The sequence below is a fragment of the Macrobrachium rosenbergii genome, chromosome 44 (genome assembly GCF_040412425.1).
Source record: "Macrobrachium rosenbergii isolate ZJJX-2024 chromosome 44, ASM4041242v1, whole genome shotgun sequence".
NCBI classification, from domain to species: domain Eukaryota; kingdom Metazoa; phylum Arthropoda; class Malacostraca; order Decapoda; family Palaemonidae; genus Macrobrachium; species Macrobrachium rosenbergii.
The window spans coordinates 18,450,080-18,476,899 of record NC_089784.1 but is presented as its reverse complement, the minus strand read 5'-3'; the positions used below and the strand labels follow the sequence as shown (position 1 = coordinate 18,476,899).

General features: G+C 35.5%; 1 protein-coding gene across 2 annotated transcripts in view; it reads left to right on the top strand.

The window, feature by feature from the left end:
• Positions 1 to 23,562, top strand: part of LOC136829372 (uncharacterized) — a 53,864-nt gene extending 30,302 nt beyond the window's left edge. Inside the window, exons 2-17 of one of the 2 annotated variants that reach the window (XM_067087819.1) lie at positions 667 to 747; positions 4,078 to 4,351; positions 4,551 to 4,970; positions 5,749 to 6,009; positions 7,026 to 7,136; positions 7,478 to 7,635; positions 8,107 to 8,410; positions 8,851 to 8,958; positions 13,146 to 13,234; positions 15,637 to 15,808; positions 16,397 to 16,618; positions 16,744 to 16,959; positions 17,806 to 17,971; positions 19,158 to 19,307; positions 20,636 to 20,742; positions 21,124 to 23,562. In XM_067087819.1, coding sequence (XP_066943920.1) covers positions 674 to 747; positions 4,078 to 4,351; positions 4,551 to 4,970; positions 5,749 to 6,009; positions 7,026 to 7,136; positions 7,478 to 7,635; positions 8,107 to 8,410; positions 8,851 to 8,958; positions 13,146 to 13,234; positions 15,637 to 15,808; positions 16,397 to 16,618; positions 16,744 to 16,959; positions 17,806 to 17,971; positions 19,158 to 19,307; positions 20,636 to 20,742; positions 21,124 to 21,240 — 2,949 coding nt within the window. In that variant the 5' untranslated portion in view covers positions 667 to 673 and the 3' untranslated portion in view covers positions 21,241 to 23,562. The remainder of the gene's footprint in view (positions 1 to 666; positions 748 to 4,077; positions 4,352 to 4,550; positions 4,971 to 5,748; positions 6,010 to 7,025; positions 7,137 to 7,477; positions 7,636 to 8,106; positions 8,411 to 8,850; positions 8,959 to 13,145; positions 13,235 to 15,636; positions 15,809 to 16,396; positions 16,619 to 16,743; positions 16,960 to 17,805; positions 17,972 to 19,157; positions 19,308 to 20,635; positions 20,743 to 21,123) is intronic. The other variant, XM_067087820.1, reaches the window with a different exon arrangement.
• Positions 23,563 to 26,820: the final 3,258 nt, after the last annotated feature.

Genomic DNA, 26,820 nt, shown 5'->3' with positions numbered 1-26,820 from the left:
TCTTCCCTCCTCCCCACCCTTCTTCCCTCCTCCCCACCCCTCATCCCTCCATCCACCCCCTTTCCCTCCTCCCCACCCCCTCATCCCTCCATCCACCCCTTTTCCATCCTCCCCACCCCTTCTTCCCTCTCCCAACCCCCTCATCCCTCTGTCACACCCCCTCTTCCCTCCTCCCCCCCCCTCTTCCCTCCTCCCCACCCCCCTTCTTCCTTCTCCCCCTTCCCCCTCATCCCTCCCTCCATCCCCCTCTTCCCTCTTCCCCACCCCCTTCCCTCTCCCAACCCCCTCATCCCTCTGTCACACCCCCTCTTCCCTCTGTCACACCCCCTCTTCCCTCCTCCCACCCCTTCTTCCCTCCTCCCCACCCCTTCTTCCCTCCTCCCCATCCCTTCTTCCCTCTCCCCACCCCTCATCCCTCCTCCCCACCCCTCTTCCCTCCTCCCCACCCCTCTTCCTCCTCCCCATGCCTTCTTCCCCTCCTCCCCACCCCCTCTTCCCTCCTCCCCATGCCTTCTTCCCTCCTCCCCATCCTTCTTCCCTCCTCCCCATGCCTTCTTCCCTCTTCCCCATCCCTTCTTCTATTAAATGAATAGTGTTGGCCATTAATGATATATATTACATAATCCAATTTTCATAAAAGATTTTTTTTTCCATTTTCATTCACAGAAACAAAATGTCAGAAATCACTGTGACAGACAAACTTCCCAGTAGCTGCGCCACCCAGAGTGTCAGCAGTTCCATGATCAGGTAAGGGTTCATTGGCTTAGTTTAATTATTATTATTTTTTGTACAGAATATTCATCTTACAGGGATTTATTAGAATAATTCAGGCATTTTTTGCAGTTTTTACATTAATAGTTGCATTTGTTTGCAACTGAGGTGAAGCTTTGGTCACTGTAATTTGGTACAGGACATCTGGGCTTTATTTGCATTTTCTGTGAGGCATGTTACATTTCAGTTTATTTTTGGATGAATTTGTGGTCATTCTGGGACACTTACAGTAGTTCCTACGGTATGTGACATTTATTAGTTGATGGATTGGATTGGAATCTAAAATTTAAGCCAAAGGCCAAGCGCTGGGACCTATGAAGTCATTCAGCGCTGAAATAATGTTGGATCAGTTGCTAGGAGAGGGTGGAAAGTAAGATGGAAATCAGCAAATATGAATGGAGATACAATAAAAGGAATGAAAATGTTGCAGCTAGGGGCCAGAGGGATGCTGCAAAGTACCGTTAAGTAAGGCCAACAGTGTGCAGTGTGAGGTTCCCTGACAACGATTATCGACTGTGCATTGAAAATCTCTTTCGAATACTACAAATCTACTCTGTATAATGCACACCAGAAACATTCTTCTGACCTGGAATTGATGTTGTTTTTGTATTGACAATCTTCATGTGTAAGAGTCATTGACTTTACATGCTGGAAATATTCTACTTTGACTGGAAATATCTCATATCCTGGAAGTCTACTCTTTGTACTAGAAGCTTACTTAGTTCACTATTAAGCTGTCATATATATACGAGAAGTCTGCTTTGTGCAATGAAAGTATACAGCAATTTTTACTCATGGATTACAACATGTTGACTGTGTGCATTGGAGGTCTACTTGGAGTACCGGAAATCAACTCTGCACGTGGCTCGATTAATTTTCTATATTGATCCTAATTTTATTGTCAATAAATTGGGATGTTGTTCAGAGCTGAGAATTTTTTGTTATGCATTTATATCTCAGTGCATGTTTCTTTCTCATCTTTACTGTGGCTGGTAATTAAAGAAAAATGTAATTGTTTGAATTAGAGTATTTAATGCTTGCCATAAAGTTATCAATTGCCCGAGTGTAGTAGTGTGCTGGAAATATGGGCTAATTCCCATAGTAATGTTGTAATTATATGAATCATTAAGCTCTCTCACTTTTACCTGAAGGAGTGAAGCAGTAATTAGATGCTGTATTGTTATGACCACTTCATGGGAAGAGGAGCCCACAGTCTCACTTAAGAAAAAAGGCTTTCATTTCACATTTTTTTTTTAGTAGTTTACATATAGCTTGATTATGCACATTCTTTCAACCACTTCATTACATTGATGGCACTGTAAAGTCAACATCTGGGAATTTTGTTTTGTACTGCAGTATAGTTATTGTGATATTTCTATGGGTTGGTTATGTTTTGTGTTGTATGTCAGTGTAACTGAAGCTCCACCATACAAGCACTCTTATTTTCCTTTTCATAAGAATATAAATTCCCAACTTTGTATTGTGCTTGTTATCCTTTGCTGTATATACTAATTAATACTTTCGTTGGTGTTGTTTACGTGTCTGAGGTGAAGTAGTGGCAGTTTACCGAGTAGTAAGAATAAATGTCATTTCCTTGCATTACAAATCTGTACTTTTCTTCAGTGTCCCATTGCAGAAGTAAGGTACTGCAATGTCATTGCAGTACAGCATATTTGCCCAGTGGTGGGAGTGGCTTGATCTGCAACAGTTTTATAGATTCCACCAACAGTCTCAAATATAACTTGTTCTAATTGTATTTGTCTAGAGTGTTTAAATGGTTCAGGAGAAGTATGGATCTTGGACAAATTGATGTAGATGTATGTTAGCAGGATTTGGTTATGCCGAGTCTACTGACATTGAGATTTCTCTAGTCTCAGAGTTTGCAAAATCTGCTCTGCCATTCTCTGTAGACAGTTTTCATTGTCCAGCTTTCATGTGCTGATAGTCTAGTTACTTTGAGTTCTGAGCCAGGCAGAATATGACAGGGCCTAAAGTGTTATCAAATTGATTGAGACAGGAAGTAGGGGAGTAATCATGTACTTGATGGCAGAATTGTTGGAGTCAGTGGTGGAGGTGTCCTTTGGTCACCACAGAATGTTTAGCCAAGGCTACAGAGATGCTACTGGATGCCAATGATTCAAAATTTTGTGGCTAAAGCTTGGCCTGCAATTGAAGGTGCTGAAACTCAGTGGAAATAGACACATTACAGGAGGAGTAGAAGAAGGATAAGACTGAGATGAGAATAATCACTGTAGAGTGGAGCAGCTATCATCCAGTGTTCCTGTCTTGGCAGAACTGTGCAGTTCCTGTCAGTCAGAGAAAAGCTTTTTATGGTGGGTACATTACAGTACAGTCAATAAGAGTCCAACCAGGCTGGTCAGCTAGGACCCAGACTCCACATACCTAGTAATGGAGGATCAGAGCAGGATCAGGACAAACCCAGTAATCATTGAAATAGCCAGCTCAAACCTTAACAAGATGGAGCACATCCCATTAGTGGTCAAGTAGGGTATGGTCAGCAAGACTATACAGCTAGTAGAGTATGTGTTTCATTTGGACATGATGGAGACTGAGGAGGGATCACATGAACAAGAGATTGAAGAACAGTTAAGGTTTCTTTCTTTCTTCATCTTCATGTAGAGGACCGCTTGAATTGACAGGGAGGTGGTCCCAGTTTTTTGCCTGATAAGAAGTAGAAGCTCCTGCTTGTCTTTTGCATTTTCTCCCATATACAGAGAAAAGCCAATATAGAGATACCATGTTGTGAATGTGGACGTAATACAGTACACTGATGTTGACTGCACCCTCCCCACTGTAGGTTTGGAGAAGGCTACTCTAAGGGAACTTTTTGCCAGCTTTTGCAGGAGTTAGATGATCACATGCCAAGACAAGGGTAGGTCCTGGAAAGGAGACAGCCTCATTTGCAGAGTCAGTTACCTTCCTCTTTAGTTACTTGGGTTAGTTAAAAATGAGAAAGGTTGTAAGTTGGGCAAAGAAATTTCTCAGTGATACTTACTTGCGTGCCACCAATATCCCTTTGTTTATTCTACATGTTGAGTCTCCAAACTGAGGTGAAAACTGAAATTTTGTTTGTTTGTAAGAGGTTTCCTCAGCTGTGGTGGGTCTCACACATGGTCAGTCTACTGCTTGATTGTTTTCAGCTGCAACTGCAGCCTTATCTAGTATCAAGGCAGTAACAAAAGTGGAAGGTATGTATACTGAAGAAAACGATCTGTTAACCTTCTATTCGTATTTTCTTGTTAATGTTTGTTACAGTTTTTTAACATTTTACTTTTTCTGCTTTAGGGTCAGCATGTCATCAGCTGGTGAGCCTCCAACATCTCAGTCTTTTACATCATTCTGGATTGCTGGTCCAGGTTCTCCCTCCACTCCAGTTGTTGGTAACCCTGTGGCCAATCCTGTTCCCTCTTCAGATATGGGAAATCTTGGAGGAGCAGGTACAAACAACACAGTCCCAACAAATATGTCACAAGACATCACAACAATGGCCAACGCTGTGCCTCATGATGATTTTGCAAATGGCCTGTCAGAACCACAAGCTAATCAACAACCAAGACAGGTATGGAGTAAATATTTATGTGAATAAGATAGTATTTCTTTCTAAAGATTGTGTCTCTATTTGAATAAAGTTCTCAACATGATTGAAATACTCTGAGAAAACTATTTTTTACTTGCCAAAAATGTAAAATAGTCTGCTGTCTCCAGTACTTTTATACAATTGTATGATGTCTTTCTGATGTTTATTTGAAAATGCACAGGAACCTCAAGCTATAGTAGAAGTAACACCAGTAGATTCGGGCATTGAGGCTCGACTAGAACCTCGCTTGGAGACTCACTTAGAAACTCGCTTAGAGCCTCACCTAGAACCCCGTCTTGAGGCCCGAATAGAGTCTCACATGGAAACTCAGATTGAAGCCATTGAAACACGAATAGAAACACATTTAGAACCTGCCCAGGTGGATCACCAGAGTCAACAGAGTCAATCAGAGATCTCAGATGGAAATGCACAGGCCTGTTCCAGTGGTGCTCCAGCCAAGTATTTTGCTGCAACTGTGGAGGAACCAGATGAAACAGTTCTCGAAAAGAAAAAGATTAAAGTACAGAGAAGACGACTTTCACCTTCACACAGAGAAATGATCATTGATCTTGTCTTTAATGAAAAGAAAACGTCAAGAGAGGTAGTTAACATACAGTAACTTTTTTACTTCAATAATCTAAGTAGTACTTAAGCTTTCTGGGTTGTTAGAATTTATTTAGGTCATATTGACATAATGATACTTATTAAATGCTTGTAGTCCTGACATTAATTAGTTAATCAGTTTGCTTACATAATTATTTCATAATCATTCCAAGCTCTAGTATTGTACTGTTTTATACTTCATAATTAGGAAGATTGTGAGCCTATAAGAAAAAACATTTTCCAGTTATAATGGTAGCATGTTCCCCAGTTTGAGGTACTTTTTAAGTCCATCTAAACCTAGTAGACAGTTATTTCTATTACTGAAGGATATGCTTTACCATTATTTTAAGCCAACAGCTGTCCATGTGGAAGTGCTTAACCTTTTTCTCACTGAAAAGCTGCTTGACTTTTGCTCAGAATAACAATCAGTTTTAATTTAACATTAAAGAAATGTGTATTTCAGAAAATTTTTTCTCCAGACAGAATACAGGTTGATCAAGAAACTTGCATTTTGAAACTACAGTAATTAATTGGTATATTTGGAATATACTAATCCCATATCCAAAATTATTTTGTGAGATAAGATAAATGTAACTATTTTTGTGGCCTTTATTTTTTGGACTGGTCTACCCTTATAAATAGTTTATAGCTGGTTTCACATTATTTCAAGTGTTCTTAGAAAAAATGGTAAAGTATCTTTCATCATATTTATCAGAATTTTGTATTGTACTCTATGAAATTATGGCACATAAAGATATTTCATATTTCTTTTGTAGGTTGCGAGATATATGGGTCTGCCTCAGTCTACAGTTATGTCTGTTGTACAAGTGTTTAAGAAGGAGCACAGAATACACAAGAAGACAGCTACCGGGAGAAAACGACGTCTTACCACAGCTCAGGAGTTCCAGTTGTTTGAGATGTCACGAGAAAGAGACAATATTTCTGTTGATGAAATAAGAAATCGCTTCCTCCAACAGTATCCTGAATTTGGTCACATATCAAAAACAACTATTTATAGAACACTAGAAAGAGGGAAGGTAGGTCTCTTGAATTTGACATCTATTGTATAAGGGGACATTTTTTATGTACATGTATATTTTGATGGGATGAGTGGATGAAAAGTATGAGACTAGTAGAACATCACAGAGGCCCTTTGCATCACATAATGTTGGGGGAGGCTGTGATATATTCTGTGTAGAAGCATGTAAATAAATTTTACTTTTATTGAAATAAATTATTTTCATAAGGTTTAATGGCAAATCAGACTGTGGAAATCTTTGTATGGATTATTTCTCTCATTCACAGGTTATACACCTGAAATATCATGCATCTGTACTGTATTACAGTACTATAGTTGCTCCATATATATGAGGAATTAGTTCCATGACCCTTCATATAAATACAAATTTGCCTAAAATCTGAAACCCAAATTTTAATATAATATAGTACAATATCTGTATACTGTACAGTATATGGTTTTTGACATATGCATACAATACAGATATATGTTAATAAGTGTCTGGGATACTTTCCAGCCAGTGGAACATTACAGTACTAGTATTTTAAGCCATTATCATAAATGTGGGACCTCAAATATATCAATGATCAGACATTTGGCATAAGGATGATTAGTGGGACATAATGGTGTATCTCTTGCCCCTTGTAAATTATCACATCTTCTTTAAGGCATAGACAAGTAATGAAATACAATAGAATATGCAGTACTGCATTACAGTGCACACAAAAGCTAATATAATTTTTTTTCTGTGGAAATGGGTTCAACTATGTAAAAGCAGTTAAAGTCTGAGCGTGTTAGTTACCACTCTCTCTCTCTCTCTCTCTCTCTCTCTCTCTCTCTCTCTCTCTCTCTCTCTCTCTCTCTCTCTCTCTCTCTCTCTCTCTCTCTCTCTCTCTCTCTCTCTCTCTAATTTGGTTTGAAGTACCTTGTTATATCATAATTTGTTAAGATACTGTGTAAGTAGTGTTTTTGTTATGGAGCATTGCCTAGTACACAGATATATTAATACAACTTTAATTTAATTTTTTTTTCTAGAAAGGACTAATAGGTATGGATCCACCTCCCGAACGATATCTTGAGCCCATAGAAAGATACATATTATGGGGTTCCAAGAAAAGAGGACGGCCCAAAACAGTAGTTTCTAAGGTACTCCATTTTCAGTGAAAACATATTTGTTTAATTTGTATTTGAGATAATTTATTGTTTATGAATGAAGTTTTGGGTAAAATGCAGTTGATTACATATGTAAGACTATATCACTGATTTGAAATACTGAAAATTTTAGGTTATTTTTCATAATGTTGTTTCAGTTGTGATATTGAAAAAAATGTTTGAAGTTCTGATTAGCTTCCATGAGATAAAGTGCATACTGTATTATTCTTAAAACTAATTTTTTACATCATTATTGTGCATTTTTTTAAGTCCAGTAAACTTTTAACCTTAAGAAGATATATATTGAACTTAAAATTTCATGATTTTCATCTTAGCAGACTGGAGACTCAGAAAGTTCAAATAACCACATCTTACTAGAGCCTAGTGTAAGCATAATGGAAGAGAGTGGGCCAATTGAAACAAGTTCTGTCGACAAAGACATCAGCAGGCAGAGAAGATCACTTTCTATTGCTGAGAGAGAAATGATTATTAGGTAAGCTAGGCTCTTTTACCCTCATTCTTTATAAGAGTTTGAAATGTCTTTTATTTTTATTAGATATGAAGAATTCCTTATGCCCATTAATTATTTTACTTTTTTATCAGTTGTTTAAGAAGTAAGTTTCTGCTTGAAGATCTGGTTGAGAAACGTTATGTACATTTTGGGAAGACTCTTAAAATTAAACTGGACATGTATCATGAAGTTTGGTTGTTTTTGGTTTATCAGTATATGCACAAACTATTTCTGGCAAACAGTGCTATTTCAGATGTAAAAATTATTGTAATGTCCTTGCAAGTTACTGATGTTTGAATATTTATAAAAATGAAAGATTGTGGTGTACTTTTTCACACATTACATTGAATATATAATTAGGGCCATTAACTATTGCTTAATGTTTAGGTTTTCTTATTTTAACGTCTATATATTAAATTTTATATATATATATATATATTGACCTTTTTACAGTTTATTCTTCAATGAAAATAGAACCATCAGAGAAGTTGCTGATTTTATGCATTTAGCCAAGTCCACTGTCTCGTCAGTAGTTCAGGTTTTTAAAAAGGAACATAGAATACAAAGGAAAACGTCAACGGGACGAAAGAAAAAATTGTCAGACGACCATGAACAAATGATAATGGATATACTATCACAAAAAGAGGATATTACGATAGAAGAGACAAGAAATAGGTTCCTTTCTTTAAATCCTGAAGTTCCAAACATAAGCAAGAGTACAATATACAGAATAATGGAAAACTGTCAATCAAAATTGGTATGTAAACCTTTTGTAGAGTAAGATTTGTTGTTTAAATTAGGGTACTTGAACTGCAAATTAATATTTGCTGATATTATTTCATGTTTTATGTCACGAATGTTATTTGCCTTTAGAGTGAAAGTAATATGGTACAGAATTGGTTTCTGAAGTTAACTTATATATCAAGCAGGTCAGTAGTATAGATATAAAAAATTCTGTTCCTCCAATGTAATGAATGAATGGAAGGTTGAAAACAGTAGAATGCTGATTTTTTTTAACTGTAGATTTTAAAAATTGGTACTGTATTGCTCTTTCACACTAGTACTTTCATCTGGGGGAGAGTTAGTAGTATAAGGTGGTGAAAGTTTAATAATAAAATGATAATAATTCAGGGCTTTAAGATGATGATAGTTACTTCAGATTTTGGCGTTATAAATAATCTCTTTGTTTTTTTTCAGAGAGCCCGATCTGACATGGAAGTGTTTGTTGGTGTTTTTGTTCATTCCACAGATGAGAGTCCTATGGTTATTTTAACTGATATGGTTATGGGGGTCTTGAATACTAAGGTATGTCACTACATTATTCTTTGTCTAATTCTTTAATTGTTCTTTAACTGGAAACTGAAATATATTGGTACAGGTATTTCCAGTTGAAATGAGGCACGTTTTTGCGATACATTTCTAAGTTAAATTCTTAAGATTTTTCAGTCTCTTAGGAAGGACATTAAGCTAATCATTTTCACTTGTTTCATCATAACTCCATCATTCATAAGTATGCCCACAATTGTGGTCTTGAATGTTCCCAGACCTTGACAGTCTTTTGTCTAACAGACAGAATAATAATGGTGATCTCATTATGTAAGCAGTACATGGATCCTCAGGTACCCATCAGTCAGCTTCCTCACTATATAATTTGGAGTGCTGTTAACAGCTCTGCATAGAATATCCATTTTCCAGCATTGTTATTATTCAGCTGCTAATTCATCTTTCTTCTTAGGCTTTTGCACTTCTTCCCTTCAGTAAGTGATAAAAGCTTGATTTCTATATTTTAGTAGTAACTTTCAGTTGCCAGGTCTACCTTTATCTTGAGTAATGTATTGTGCTCCTATTCATTCGTGTGTTTGTTCAGTGTTTAGCAAGGTTTAGGGGATCACTCCAGTTCTTTATCCAGCTGTGACCACACTTGGGGTTGAGACATACCCATGGCCATGAAAATTTATTGACTGTCAGCTGGATGATGACTGCAACAGGAGCAGTGACTATGAACATGACAGTACAGTAATACCTTGACTTACGAGAGCCCCACCATACTACTTTTTTGAAAAATGAGGTGGCGCACGAGCTATTTTTTTCTTTGAGAAGCTACCCGAGATGTGAGGAACGATCTGGGAGATTCCACCATCTCCCAATGTGTCTGCCATTAAAGCTAGCGTACTGACTCACCCGCAGTCGTTCAATCCAAGTTGTTACCTTCCCATCTAAGCATCTCCACAACATCTCGCAATATTTCTCACTTTGTTTTTCATGCTTTGTCCCTTTATTTTGGAACATTTCTTAGTTTTCATCATGGATCCTAGGAGGGTGAGTGGCAAGACCAGTGCTGAGAAGAAAAAAAGGCTGATTCTTGGATATGAAGCATGAAATCATAGAAAAACACGACAAGGTGTGTGTGTTGCGGACTTGCGTAGGCGTTCGATTGGACTACTTCTACGATCTGTACTATTTTAAAGCAGAAGGAGTCGATAAAGGCTATACTGTAACACCAGCCAAGGGCGTTAAGATTATATCAAAGCTCCATACTGCTGGCCATGAAGAGATGGAGAAGTTATAGTTTGGTTTGGTTAAATAAGAAGCAGCTTGCAGGAGATACTGTGACCGAGAGCACCATCTCTTGAGAAGGCATGAAACATCTATGGGGATGTGATGCGGAAGATGCTGGGAACATCGATGGACGAGGCATTGGGAGAGTCATTCAAAGCCAGTCAGGGTTGGTTTGAAAATTTTAAAAAGAGAACTGGCATTCACTCCGTCATCAGGCATGGTGAGGCAGCAAGCTCCAATGTGAAGGCAGCTGAGGATAAGTCCCCTAGCAAGTCTTCAGTTGTGATGAGATAGGGCTCTTCTGGAAAAAGATGCCGAGGTGGATGTACATAATGGCAGAGGAGAAGAGCATGCCAGGCCACAAACCTATGAAAGATAGGTTAACCCTTGTGCTGTGCACAAATGTGAGTGGTGACTGCAAGGTTAAGCCGTTACTGATTTACCACTCGGAAAACCCCAACGCCTTTAAGACACATAAGGTAACCAAAGAAAATCTTCAGGTTATGTGGAGGGCAAACCCAAAGGCATGGGTCACCAGGGACATCTTTGCGCAGCTGGTTAATGTGGTCATTGGTCCTGCCATCAAGAAGTACCTCACCAAAAATAACTTACCTCTGGGAGCCCTTCCGGTCCTTGACAATGCTCCTGTGCACTCAAACCTTGCCGATGACATCCTGGAAGAATTCGAGTTCATCGTCATCCTCTTCCTTCCACCCAACACCACCCCTATCCTGCAGCCCATGGACCAGCAGGTGATTTCAAATTTCAAAAAGCTCTTCACTAAGTTCCTCTTCAAGTGCTGCTTTAAGGTTACGGAGAGCACAAACCTCACCCTTCGAGAGTTCTGGAAGGATCACCATGATATCATGACCTACCTCAAAATTATTGACATGGCTTGGCAGGGTGTTACAAGAAGGACCTTAAACTCTGCTTGGAAGAAACTGTGGTCTGAGGTTGTGTCCGAACAGGACTTCGAAGGGTTCAAACCTGAAGAGAAAGTTGTAGAGAATATTGTGTCCCTCAGAAAGTCCATGGGACTGGAAGTGGATGAAGATGATGTTGACGACCTCGTCAAGGAGCACAACAAGAAATTAAAGGAGCTACAGCAGCAGGAGCATACAGAGGTTTTGTGGGTTTTGGAGCAGGAGGACGAGGACCCATTGGTGGAGGAGGTTATTAGTACAGGTGGAATTAAGGAAGTGCTGGAAATGTAAGGGAAAATTACAGTGTTTATTGAAAAGAAACACTCAGAAAAAGTTGTAACTGTATGTGAGACAGGGCTGTTTAATGACGCATGCTTAACTCATTTTTGCCAAATTTTGGTACTCCACTTGCTGAGTACATGGCCTAAGATGAACTGAAGACAACCATGACCCTGCAGGATGAGACCTTCTTGGAAGGCCTTGACTGAGTGTTTGATATCTTTGGGTTCCAGAAAGCAGAACTCAAGAAGGAAGTGTTGATAAACACACACACACATCCAGTACCTGGCATTTTGGAACTGTTAGTAGAGATATTTTTATACCCTATAGTAGAATGTAGGCTTACTATAGTCATGTCTTCATCATTCTAGTTGTCCTCTCTGCATCCCTCAAGATATGGTCAATTTTAAGGTTCTTTGCCTCTTCATGGTGGAAAGTATGGCCATGTACCATGTTTTTTTACAAAATTTTTTATGGTTTTACATTTTCAGATCCCTTACTTTAATGTCTGCTGCAGGGTTTTGACATTTCCAACTCCCTGTTTACTTTAGAGCCTTGGGTTCTTAATCTCAGTGCCATGAGCTTTAACCAGGTCCTCGGTTTCAATCACTCTAGTAGTTTTCTTCATTGCGAAGAAATGTAGTGTTTAAAAATTAAAACTACAGTACCTTTTTCAATACAAACCCATCATGTAATCAAGACTACATAGAAATGAGGTTCTTGGAATCCAGGGTAGATAGGATTGCATGCAAAGTATAGGCCACCCAAGGCAGCAGGTTGTATTTGTTTAATCTGAGAATGATGTGTCTAAGATTTGTGAAGTTTATGAATATGGACAAATGTAAATGATGGCTATGCAGTGGAAAAAATTTTAAAAACTGCATTTTTGTGAATAACTATTATGATTTTTAATTACACATAATATTGGTTGAGATGAGAGAGAACAAAATTAAAAATTAATTCTGCTGAAAACCATTAGCAAGGCAATTTTTTAAAACTTAATTTGTAGTAGTGTTCCTTTGATTATAATGTCAGTGGTAAAGAAATGTAAATATGCAAGCTGAAAAAGCAGTTTGTGGTGACAGTACTAGTTTGAAAGTTTTTTCATTTACAAGCATAAATTGTGAATTCAGAGAATTTGTTCTATAAGGAATGTAGCAAAATAGTGCAACAGAGATTCTTCCAAAGCTTTGTATTATCCTGGAAACTAGTTTATGTAACCACAGTTTTAGGATGTGGAATAGTGTCTACGTAAAAATTTTGACATAATGTAATTCTTGGATCACTTGTATAACCTGGGACTGTGCAGGTTGTGACACATGAAAGATGGTTTCAGTCCTCACAGGACTAGGGAAACAGTGATTAGTGAGCTTGTACAGTATTTATATTACAGAATTGTCTTGTAACAAAGACAAAAGCTTGGCAACTAATAAAGATAAAAGCTTATCAACATATTCTCTGTTCAAGTGGGGATTGACACATATATTACCCACATGGAAAAATTGTCAAGTATATTGAGATGAGGAGGTGTGTGTAGAATAAGTAAGCAAAGTTCAGATTCTATTTATGTAGTCCTTACACCAATTTTAAATTCAAGGTGTTAAGTATAACTTGATTACTTAAAACTTAAATGAACATTTGCCGCATTAAGGTAATATTTTACTCATGTAGTTTTACTGAAATGTTGTTAGTGGTACAAAGTTTGGTTTCTAAGCCTCTTTGCCTCCACAGATTGAGTTCATGGAAAGTGTTGAGGAACTTGATCACCTAAAAGCAGAGTATGGTTTTACAGATTCTAATATCCACTATATGACTCCTAGGTAAGATATGTTGGATTTAATTTTGATTTTATAGTTTTTAAGAAATACAGTAAGAGAAAAAAACTTGGAAAAAAAGATAATTACAGGTTGCAAGAATTGATTTTTGATAAAGTGTTTTTGTTTCATTTGAACCTAATATTTTTTAGTATATTTATAGTGATGCCATTTTACTTGATTGAAGACAGTAGCTTGACTCTAAATGGCTACTGATAGTTTGCAGATGACATAAAATCCTTTGTTGGGAGTAATTCCTTGTTTTGCTTGTTGAAATCAACATTGCTTTGCTATGATCCAGAGATGTATTCATATTGGAAGGGAAGAAGATCAAGAGAGAGAGAGCACAAAATATCTTTGAAGCCATAAGAATCAATCAGGTGTTAGTGATGAAATGAATACAAACGTCAGTTTATTTTGCTAGATAGCTGCATAGCAGGGGAAAAAGTTAACAGTAACTTTGAGTTCTCCATCTACTTGGAGAACATTGTCGGAGTCCTCATTTACGTGCTCATTTAGGGTTTACTTGAAGATTGAGAGTCAAGAGGTCTTATCACAGTTCCTACCTTGTATCTTTAAAATTATCCAAGTTATTCAAGGTTAAAGAAGAAATTGAATAATATTGTGAACTATAACAAATGTAAAGATATTGTAAAAAATATACAAGGTAAGGGAAATGAGACAACCAAAGAAAAAGTAAGTATATTGAACAGATGTGAGAAAGTAAGAGAGTAAATGTTTATATATTCCACCTGTAATTTATTAAAGTAAGAAAAAGGACTTGGACACAAGATTACAAAGATAGCAAAAGGTGAAGCTTTTAAAACTTTCACCATTTCTGCAGATGGATTAAAGACCAGTTTGTGGGTTAGGTTTTTACGTACACTCACCTTCACTACCACTTGTCTGAACAATTTTGTCAGTTTCTTACAAACAGCTAAGACGGTCAGAAGACAGTAAAGGCAAGGACTTCAGTGGATTGCTACAAGTAATGGAGGCAGTGCATTTAGTTACTCTCCCAGCATAGTGTCCCTTTTTATGGTTCAGAGCCAGTAACTACAGTAAATGACAGCGAAATACAGTTGCTGTAGCCATAAACTTATCTTGCATTGCTGTGTAAGAAGCTAAACACTGTACAGCATACTCAAGAGTTCAAATATTCACGCTCCATGTGAAATTTTAGTAGCTGATAAATGTGTTTTCCTTTAATTAGCCTATTATAATTTTTAAGTGATCAAGGGAAAACTCCATTATGAAGCAGTTTGTTTTAACAGAAAGTTGACTGTTTAAAATAAAAATGCATCCTACTAATCAATAGGATGATTCCAAAAGGTTTAAGGTTAAGTATGGTTTTAATATAAAAATTATCAGAATGAGTGTTTTTGCATTCTTCATCAAGAACACGATATTATGGATTATTATGCTGACATTATGATGTTATTGTCAATGTCACTGGCATTATTGTCTTTAATATAAATGGTTGAAACTGATAATACTTTGTAAGGTTCCTCAGTTTTAGTGACCTCAAGAACTCTATGGTATGCAGAATTGACATTGTTAGACATATGTAGTAGAGACAAAAGAAGAATAAGGAAGAAAGATAAAAAAAAGTATTGGAAGAGGAGAAAATTTAATACTACATTTGTTATAGAAGTCATAAAACATCACAGTGCATATTGGACAAATGCAACTTAAGTAAAGCTATCAAAAAGTCATCCATTCCTTGAATGGATACTCATCTTCCTCACCACACGAATGCATAATAACAAGGATATTATGTCTATCCTTGTCTTTACTAGGAGAAAAGAAAATAGTTGTAAAGAGAAGACTGGTGCTTAATGGGTAAAAAATTAAAGGCACTAGGCATTGTTAAAAAACCTAGTGCCTTCACAAATTTTATTTGCATAAAATTATCAAGAAAGCTTCTCTTCTTTTCTGCCAAATGTGGAATGTCGAATTTTCTCCAGTACACAAATGGGATATGTAAAAGTAATAGATATACTTTAAGTAATTACAGGTTATCTAGAGTTAGTTAGTGCTTGGTTCATGACATCAACAAAAGTAATGGCTTTTTATTTAAATTGTTTAAAATAATAAAATATTGTACTGTATGTTCATGGAAGACAGATAATTTTAGGGTTATGTGTCAGAAAACATACAAATGAGCCCTTTATTCTTGTTAAAGTATAATTGCTTTCCTCCCAAGTAAGATGCTGAGCTGTACTGTATAAATAATTTAAGACCTCACTGTTCACTGCTTTAATAACAGTTTGATTTCTTTTCAAAATGTTTTCAATAATGTAAACTGTTTCATCACATTACTGTAGTAGTTCCTAGGTATGTGAAAATTATATTAAGATTCTCTTAAGTGTTTATCTTTCATTAATGTACATTATGTTTTTGCATAGTCAGTTTATGATGCCTGGTTTGATCGACACACACATTCACGCTTCACAATTCCCAAACAATGGTGTGGCTATGGACCTACCTCTTTTAGAGTGGCTGCAAACCTACACATTTCCTACTGAAGCAAACTTCTCTGACACGCTTTTTGCAAGAGAAGTTTACAGTAAAGTTGTGGTAAGTCCTGTTTGGTTGAGTAAGAACCAAACAGATATCATGTTAACATTTTGTTATTTAGGATATATATATATAGTGCATTGAAGCACGATTATCCCTGCCAGGACAAGAGGATGTGAGAAATTCCTTAGGAATGTGTGAGGTGATGAAAGTATCAGTTCTAAAAGAAAATGGAATGAGTGAAAAGTGAAAAAAATAGCAAATGATAGTCACAGACTGAAGCTTTATAATTGTTGTCTCTTGATACTTAAGTAATAAGGCTTAGGTAGGCAGTGGTGTATTTAGTGCAAATATCAATGGTTTTCATTAAAAAAAGGTAAATTTGAATTTTTTCATCATGTCATTTCTTGCAATTACCATACATTTTATGAAAATGGATGCTTTGTTGGTGGATTATCTGCTTTGAAACTACAGCATTTTCAGCCTCCTTGTGTGTCTTATGAACTTGTAGATAATAACTTTAGTAGGTAGAACTATAGAAATGGTGTTTTGTAAATAAGATGATCATTCATTGTGGAGGAACAAAATTTTGTCATTCTTGAGACTGAGAGGATTACTGTATATAATTTGTCCCTATTTATTTTACAGGAAAGATTGTTAAGGAATGGTACTACGACGGCTGCTTACTTTGGCACTATTCACTTGGAAGGTTCCAAAATATTGGCAGATGTTGTACATGATAAGGGTCAACGCGCTTTAATAGGGAAAGTCAATATGATGAGGAATTGTCCAGAATATTATCGTGAAATGAGTGTTCAAGAATCTATTAGAGATACTGAAGAATTTATCAGATATGTCAGAGGTATTCAGGTAAATCTTAGTTTGATTTGCTGTTGGTGAAATGGAAACAGTGATATGAAACATATTTTTTGTCAGTTATGATTATTTATGAAATATTTTTTGTAAGTTGAGTACATTTTAAAATTCTTTTCCAGTCCCCACTGGTACATCCAATTGTTACCCCAAGATTTGCACCCACCTGTCCTGAAGATCAGTTAGCCTCTTTGGGTCAACTTGCAGCCAAGTATGGTTGTCACATACAGTCTCACTTAGGTGAAACTCAACCGGAATGTAATTGGGTCAAAGAACTTTTCCCCTGGGCAAAATCTTATACTGATGTGTATGATAGTATGAGATTACTTAGTGAAAAGGTATGTTGATATTTCTGTAAATATTGAAGTGTTTAACCAAACCTTTGCCTTACAAACCATACACTAGTTCAAAGTGTGTTAATTCCGTACAATGTTTATTGCAGTTAGATTCAAGTCTGCTTCATAGTACAAGAGATCCCTTTCATAGGATTAACCTTCCTGTCCCAAATGTGTACCCATCATTGTACTGTGTTCCCCATGTTAAAGTTTGTCTGGTGTACCTCAGATGATATGAGCTCTTTTGAAGTGTCTTTTAGAGATGTAATCCAGTCCTCTTCTGTTCATATGAAGAATTTATCTTAGTTTGATAATATTATAACTGTAGCAGGTGAAATTTTAAGCCCTAACTACTTCTACCGTCTTTGATACTTATTATAGGTACTGTAGCTTTTTGTATAATGTATCATCCCCATTGGAGAGCTGATATCTGCATCATTTGCCCTCCCATCTTAAATAGTTTTCCTGTTTTATAATTAATATTTTGAAATGAATACAAAAATATTTTCCAACCCATTGCATCACATTAAGGTTACCACCCCATTGATTAATTTTAGACATCTTTCTGGGGTTAGTCTTCTTAAGGTGTGAACAGCTGAGAGTAGATCAGGAAAGATGGGTCTCACCTGCCTTGTAATGAATCAGAATAAGTTCCCTTGAATAGATGTATTCAGTCAGCATAATGAATGTGAAGCTAGTGCAATGTAACACAGTGACTTGAGATTTTCTCAAACAATTTTTAGATAATTTTAATGATTATCAGTGTTCTATATTTCTTTTATACTGTATAATACGGAGTATTTTTATTTTGAAACCGTCATTATTCATGATATTATGAACTCTTTACAGTCTGTGATGGCCCATTGCATATGGTTGACAGATGATGAAATTTACATCTTGCGAGAAAGAGGAGTTGGTGTGGCCCATTGTCCCAATTCAAATATATCTGTTCGATCTGGTTTGTGTGATATTCGCCGCCTATTGAATCATGGTCTCAAAGTGGGCTTAGGAACAGGTGAGATCATGATGAATATTGTTATGATAATTATATCATGTTTATTGAAGAGAGGCATAGTGAGAAAGTTGAACTGTGTATAAGTTATTGTGGTATGGTATAAATCAAAATAAGTAGAATTTTGTTTTAAGAAACTAAAAGCAATATTGTGGAATAGTTTTGCTTTTTCAGTGCAGTACAAGGTCCTTTGCAGGAGTAATACTACTGAGAAATGATAAACTGAAGTAATAGTTAGCATACATAGCTAATTTTATTCCAAGGAGGTTGGACTGGGAAAGGGATATGTCATTGCTTTTCATTTTAATGTGTGCTTCAAGAACACTGTTCTACTAAGTAAATAATGGAAAGAGAAGAAAATTTGAATTCCCATCTTGTTTTAAAGTGCTATAAACATATATTAGGTTATCACTGGAATTTACTGAAAAATGGTATCAAACATTTTACTTAGATTTTTTAATTTACCTCTGGAGTTCTTTTCTTTTTCAAATCTTGTGGTGGGAATGAAATTTAATCATTACTTTTGACAAGGATGCTGGCTTATTGCATATTGATATTGAAAATTATGACTAATTTTACGTAAACTTACTTTTTCACTTCAGTCATTAACTCTCAAAGGTTGAGTTGTCTATCTGCTATGCTACTTTTAATCCATTGTTCTAGAGATATGTGGCTCTAGGTGTGACAAATAGAATTTATAGGTAATTAGTACAATATGTCCTTTTGTCATAGGTTTGTCAGTTCTTTGTCTTTAATGGCTTTATTTCATTAAAATATATCTACCAATCAGCAAATTTTTTTCTTGAGCACTGTATATCTTTTAATTTAAATTGAAGTATTTTTACAAGTGTTGTTGCTAAGGGAATATGAAAAATAAGAATTTTCAGAAATCTTAAAATGAGAGAGATCTACAAATTCACTAAAAAATTCAGAGTTCTAAAAGTTCTTTAAAGGATTTTTCATCATCATTATGACCTTGTGCTGTATTAAGAAAAAAAATGCTATTCAGAGTGTGCTTGGGAGGCCTGAGAATCCCTCACCAAACTGCTATGGTTAACCTCATTGGCATTCATTGAATGAAATAACATAGTAAGAGGTCAGTGTTCACTATTTGAGAGGATTTATAGTGAGAGGATTTATGTCCTGAATATTTTTATTGTCATTTAAAAATTAAAATTCTTAATCCCAGATTGCTCAGGTGGATATAGTGCCTCAGTTTTAGATGCTCTTCGCCAAGCGTTGCAAGTTTCCAATGTCTTAGCTCTTGATAGAGACCAAGATTACCAGCGATTAACATTTAAGGAAGCATTTCGGATGGCAACCTTAGGAGGTGCAAAAGGTAAGGGAGGTACTATATAGATTCCTTAGCAGTCCTGTGTGTTCCTTTACAGTGCAGGTAATGAAGGTTGAATTTTAGGCTGCTGCATTAGGGGAAAGTATCTTATTGGTCATCAAAATCATTAAGATATATATGAAGGTAAAGAAAGGCTTTCTGCCACAATTGTAAGAGGTGCTCATAAACTCAGACATTGCCTTCATTTATGGCTGGAACAGCTGTTAGAATTAGATCCAGTATATTATGATAAATTTGTTAGGGCTTCTATATCAGATAGAGATAATTAGGAGATTTACAATTTTAAAGCTAACCTATCATGGTGATCAGTATGTTTTTATTATGAAAGAAATCTATCCAGACATCCTCTCTAATTTGCTTTTGTTTCTGGCCACTAGTTTCTGTGGCCCATAATTGCCAAGTGAATTTATTTTTTACCAGGATAAGTGTTTGAATTATGGGCAAAATACTCTATAAAGAAATTACAGGCAGTCCTCTGTTTACGATGGGGGTTCCGTTCCTATGCTGCGTTGTAAGCTGAAAATTGTCGAAAGCCGAAAAACCGTCGAAAATCCAAAGAAAACCTTATTTTTAATGCTTTGTGTGCATTGAAAACAATGTAAACTGCATTGTTATTGAGTTTTTCATCAAAAAAAATCCAAATTTTTATTATTCTGCCGTTTTGGAGCCATATTTCTTCCGTCGGACCGGCGTTGTAAGCGTCATAACCTCAGGACATGCGTCTTCAATTGGGAAATAATTTTTAATGAATATATTTGAAAAGTGTCGCAACCTCAGAACGTCGTAAGCCAGACCCATTGTAACCCAGGGATGCCTGTAATGCAGCAAAAAGGAATGAAATTTGCTTGATACATGCTGAGAGTGTGGAAGGTAGGATAAAAATCAGAAAAGAATTCAAAACAAAAACTGAAAACTATAACCTAACGAGAATATAAAAAAATAGAAATGAATAAGATTTATGATCATAAGACCTAAGTTGAACTTTCAAAATGAAAATTGTTTCATAGACCCGGCTTTTATTGGCTAAAGAAATTTAGAATTGTTATCATCATTGATGTACTTGAACAAATATCCTTCAACATTTTTGTAACCACTTGACACCATTGAAAAAGTGTTTTCATGCTTTTGCTGATTTGCTGATTACCTGTATTGCACACCAAAAAATTCTTTCCAAATTGTATATGATATAATCATATTTAATATTTAATCAAGATTTTGTACCAACCAGCTTTAAAGTATGATAAAAATAATTTCTGGCATAAATATTTCCTTCAATTACTGTATAATTGTTGGTATGTTTTCTCTATTTTCAGTGCTGAATATGGAGGATAAGATAGGAAATTTTGAAATTGATAAAGAATTTGACTGCTTGTTAATTGATGTATCTGCCCCTGGGACAGCTGTGGATGTCTTCAGTAAGGTATGAAATGTAGACTACGTAATGGGGTTCATTCTGATGCTACAATTAAAGCAGGATTATTTCAATGACTTCTGTCTTGTTTGTTTGCAAGCCACCTCCTTTGGGGAAAAAAAAAGAGTTTACGAGGAATACTTTGTAATGTATTAGTTAAAGGCTCTGACTTTCATAATAGTCTTGAAAAATACAGCATTTCCAGATAGGAATATGAAAATAATATGCTATTTGCTATTTAGTGGGATAGTTTTTAACAAAACTTATTCAATATGAAACCTTTATATTAAAGAATTGTTTTACTTGAATGCATAAATTAACATTCTAAAAATCATTGACATGTTTCATATATATCTTGGTAGATTTTAATTACATTTTCTTTTTGAACAGGATACAATAGAAGACAAAATTCAAAAGTTCCTGTATACTGGTGATGACCGTAACATTGCTCGTGTGTATGTTGCCGGCCATAGGATCCTTGATCTACACAATAAAAACCTCCACTAATAGAATTACTCAAAGCACTGAGTTTCCTGCATCTCAGTAGATTTAACTACTGACCTGCCTTGTTGACGATATTCGTCAGTTAATCCAAGAAAAATGAGAAACTGTCTTGTTTTTCTTTCACCTCATAATGCAAAAAGCAGTGGCTTTGTGCTGTTTGCATATTTCAGATGCCATATAGAAATACTATCTCAGTACATGAGAAAGAAAAATGATCTTCACACGATCAAAGTATGTGCCACATATCTGTCGTTACTCTCTGGGGTACCTGTACAGCTCTGGATTGCACAAGTTACAGGACACTTCCTGGAACCTTGTAAGTAAGTTACACATGTTCTTGGGCTTGGAAAAACTAAAAGTAAAGCAGCTGTATAAAAATATAGGTTTTCCAAACTGGAACTTTAGTGACAGGAATATTGTTGCATTCCCCTTGTTATATATAAATTTTTAATGGTACAGTATATAGTAATTTTCCTTTAAGTGCATTTCCATGAAAATTTATATCCAAGTTACAGTAAGGGTGACTACTACCAAAACTATTTTTGGAAATATTGCTTTGCCTTAATAGAATATAATAAAAATGAAATCCACCTGAAAACTAGGTTCCTGTGTCAGAGGATGAAAAGAAAGTGAGTGGTTGGTCATCTTTGTGATATTAAAGTTGTGTTTAATTTAAGGTGTAATGCATTCTGCAGGCAGCTACATTAATTTTATGCATAACAAAGTGTATTCCAATTTCTTTTGATATTTGAAATGTTATTTTATGCATTTTCTTCTACCAGTATTATAAAAATAATTTGTATGAGTTTCAGAACATGAAATTGACTAAAATCTTGCACATGAAAAGTTTTCACACAATTGTATCCGATTACTTTTTACAGTTTGTATTTATAGATTTATTTATTTTTGTATGTATGAATTTGACCTGTTTATGATATCCTAAATGCAAATAACTTTTGAGAATATTTCATACTTTGTTTGCTTTGTTGATTATATTACCTTGGGTTACTTTTGATTGATACAGTTTTGTCAAAACAAAACTCAGAATTATCCTTTTTTACTAATAAATTTTTCACCTAAAGACTACAAAACTTCTTGCATTGGAAGTAATTTTTTGACTGAAGATGGGTTTATCTCATTAGTACCGGTAATACAAATGTTCCACATAACACATCTGAATGTATCAATCAGTATCAAAAGTATTATAGTGGGTATCTAAAAGGTCAGTCACACCAGTTTCTATCATACTGTGATCCACCTTATTAACATGTCCAGGATTTTTTTTTTTTTTTTTATATTGACAGTATTTCTTTAGACTTCATATTTGCTGATGCCTTTATCTCAGGAATCTTCTTACCTCTACTATTAAATGTCTAAGGCTAGGCCATGTAAGATCCAGCTAAGCTAGGTTATGTAGCATATAACTTCTTGTCTTCCCATGTTTTTTTTTTTTTTTTTTTTTTTTTGCAGCACACTTGATATGTTTCCATTCCTTGCTTGGTATTTTTGATGTGATACTATCATGACGAAGTCTTCTCTAGATGTCAGTAAGGTGAATTGCACCCAAGACTTGTTTATGTACATGCCAATATAATGAATGTGCCCAAGACATACTTTTTAACTTTATTTCATATTGGGATTCAGAGCTTTGTCTTTCCATCTGCGTTAATAATAGCCTTTTCTGAGACAAAAGATTTTGTGTATGAAACAATTTGCTTTTCCTTATTTCCCATTACCTTCTGTTACTTCTTTTGAATGAACACCATATTATTTGGAAGCTTGAATTTCAAGTCAATAGCCCATATGGGCTTGTTCCATATGAATAGAGTTCATCTTCTGAATAATAATATAATAGTAATATTTACCCACCAGACTTTTGTTACCCATGGAAAAATATCAAGAACATGCTTTTTCCATTGAGGAGGAAAATAAGTTTTTGAGATTATAAAATGCTGGTTGTGAGTATTATGTTAACAATTCTGCATTTGTTTTATTATAAAATAAGGCCATTTTTTGCACACAAATTTAAGGATGCCAATGAAGTTTACTTTGAAAAATTGTACACATTTATTTTAGTACTTCCTAAAGTATGTCAAATTCATTGACAAACCAAACTGGTTGTGTAGTCCTGACCTCTTTCAGACAGGTATATTCTCTTGACCCAAGAGCAGTAATAGAATTCCATAGTGCCAACTGGATATGCTGTAGTTAAGAATATAATCCAGCATTTTCCTACTTTATTATGCAATTTGTAAAATGAAATGTGCTTGATATCTATTCATTAGATATAAAATTTTATCTTTTAAAATAAAAAAATTTTGTAGTTTTGTGTTTTTCATTTTCCTTAACATAAAAGTATATTCAACCAATGGGGAGTTACTTTTGCTATTTTCAAGATTAACAGCCATACCTGGGAAAATTTAATCTAAAATATCATAGTGAAAGCTAATTCAAAGTATTCTCATGCAGTCCAAAACTTTTACATTTATAAGCATTTCTTCAAGTGCATTTATCATGTATGCTTTCATTTTATTGCATTTCATATTTGCCTAAGCTGTTTATCTTAACATTTTCTTCCAAGTTTGTCATTCCTTTTTTTTACTTGTTTTGCATTACTTGACTCTTCTTGAGGATGCTCCCCACTTGTTCTTTCTTTGTACTTGAAATTTAGTTTTGTTTATTTCATGGGCCGATTGCTGGCAGCCCAGCTCTCTTTTAGTGTACTTTACATGAACTCCTATAATTGGAAGCATCCTGTGATCAAGTAGGTTTTGGCTGGAGAGCAAGGGGTGAAAGAGAATTTGCAGAAATATAATATCATGCTACATATTTATTTACTATTGCTACCTATTTTTTTTCTTGATCAGGCTATGCTGTTTCTGAGCTATGGAATATTCTTCCTTCGAAATTTCTTCCAAAACCATATCATCATTACCTTAGAACAGCTTCATGATCTGTACTGTAAAGGAACGTATCCTTTTACGAGTTTCATCTTATCTGTTTGTGTGTGTATGTGTATGTGTTTGGTTATGATGATATTCATATAGTTATATCCTGTTTGTTTTCTTTAGTGTTTTTACAAAAAAAAAGATTAATTTTATTTTCCCGAAATCAAATTATTTTTAGAAAAAAAATGAAAGTTATCTTTACTTGAATTTCGTTGTCAGAGAACATTTTGTCCCTTTAAACGTGGGTGGAGTCCTGAGTGGTAGTACTAGTAGTAAAAAACAGAAAATTCAATAAAGGAATTAGGAGTTTCAGTCAAAACTTTTATTTCTTAATCCCAAAATCCCTCATTGACGTTGTCATGTTGTTGTAACTCTTTGTTTCTATTTATAAAAGAGGAAATTGGATAAGAAAGAAGCAGGGAATGGTTCTTTTATCTTTGTAAATATTTGTATTCACTTTTACACGAATGCCTATGATCCTGTGTATATACAGAGGGGTTGTTGTATATAAACATTAGTACATTTGGGTATGTGGTACTCGGATGTACGGTACGAGTTCATATAGTTTACTGTTTATTTAACTGTTACTCTTTGGAAATGTGATTATTTTTATCTAAGTGACTCATCCGTCTGACGGGTTTACCTAACACGCCACATCCGGTCTTAGCACCGCGAAACGAGTTTCTTTCTTTGACAACCTCATGAGCCTGACTGCAGCTAAAATTACGTACCTGTACTATTTAACCAATTTCCTGTTATGGTTGACGGAGAGAAAACATTTTTTTTTTTTTTTAATTTTACGACTTCAAGGTCTCGACGGAAATGGAATCTCAAGTTTTCTACGACTGTAATCGGACGAAAATTTATGCTCTGGTGGCGGCGATTAAACTTACGACACTGTCATTATCATTTTGAAAGCAGATGGTGTGACTCATGTTGCTTGTCTCACCACACCCAAGGAATTCTTATTTCTCAATTAAAAATCTTTTAGAACGCCTTGTTTGTCGGCCTTACGGACGCAGGAACATGGTGATTTCTTTCACAACAGGAATGACAAGGGCGGAAACCGTTTGTTGAAAGCGGAAACTAATATAAAAAATGGGGCTAGTGACCTTAATTAGGCATTGTTAGCATTTGTCCTTTTATGGAAATGAGTAAAACCGAAGTTTTTACTTCCGTTTTTACAGAAGATCAAGCTTTTAATTAACTATGGGGCGGTTACAGAGGGATTTACATTTATGTCGGTTGCCAATAAATATCATGTTTAAGATCAAGCCATCATTTATCTAAAAAAAAAATCTTTAGGTCTACATAAAGGTTTAAAGTCCGACGCTAACTCATGACCGCAGACTTGAGAAATACGGATAATCTAATTTTCCGCTTCATGTGCAAACTTGCCATTTAAATTTCAGTCTCATTAACTTTCTGCAATATCAAAATATACATATTTATTGAATATACATATTTATTGTGCACACAAAACCTAATATAATTTATTTCTGTAGAAATGGGTTCAACTACGTAAAAGCAGTTAAAGTCTGAGCGTGTTAGTTACCGCTCTCTCTCTCTCTCTCTCTCTCTCTCTCTCTCTCTCTCGGGCCACCCATGTTAGGAGGAACACTTTAATGAGGGTATCCCGTGGCTAAAACATCTGGTAAATGGCGAGCACGACCTAGCTAAGGTGTCGACACTTGAAATGTAAAATACCAGAGGGATGAAAAACTTCATAACGAATGCTCATGACAAATGCTCATCACAGCGATGAAACAGGCAGTACATGATGATAAACTATATTTGGCCGGTAAGTGTTTTCTTTTACATCTATGTCAGAAATGCAAAACAAAGCTTAAAATGCCAGAAATTTGGGCATGGGCAAGACTGCGTATTTGGGACATAGCATGCCCAGGAGTGGGAAATACTGCAGGTTAAATGACTGTACTTTTAATAAAGGAATCGCATACGTTTTCAAAGTCCTCACATAACAGGACTCGGATCATGTCCGAATTACAAATAAGCAATTACAGAAAATGGATCTGTTCATGGAGAACTACCATAAATTTGAATATCAAGCAGTAAGAAACAAAACTATTGGAATACAAAAACACATGACAAAATCAGATAGAAATTCAGGAATAAACTACACTGCATAATATTTAAAAACAGCGAGAAGTGTAAAATTGATGGGAATAAAGTGCAAATAAGAAACTAATAAAGATAAATAAAAAAAACTAATGATATACATATTAAGGAATAGACACATGACACGCAAGAACAAGTTATTAAAGAAGACTGTAAACTGTAACTGGACTTATGATAATTAGCCTATAATGATGAAGAGAGAGAGAGAGAGAGAGAGAGAGAGAGAGAGAGAGAGAGAGAGAAAGTAATAAACGAATGGGGAGGGGGTGAGGGATAGGAGAGACAGAAAATAACAAACAAATGGGGAGAGAGAGAGAGAGAGAGAGAGAGAGAGAGAGAGAGAGAGAGAGAGAGAGAGAGAGAGAGAGAGAGAATAACTTATTCATGATTTTTCTGCGTGCTTTTCCATGCGCAAATAAATGCTATGATCCCTCATTATTTTCTTGGTGGTTTGAAGTTCGGGATACGAACAAATAAGAAAAAAGTTAATTTCTTT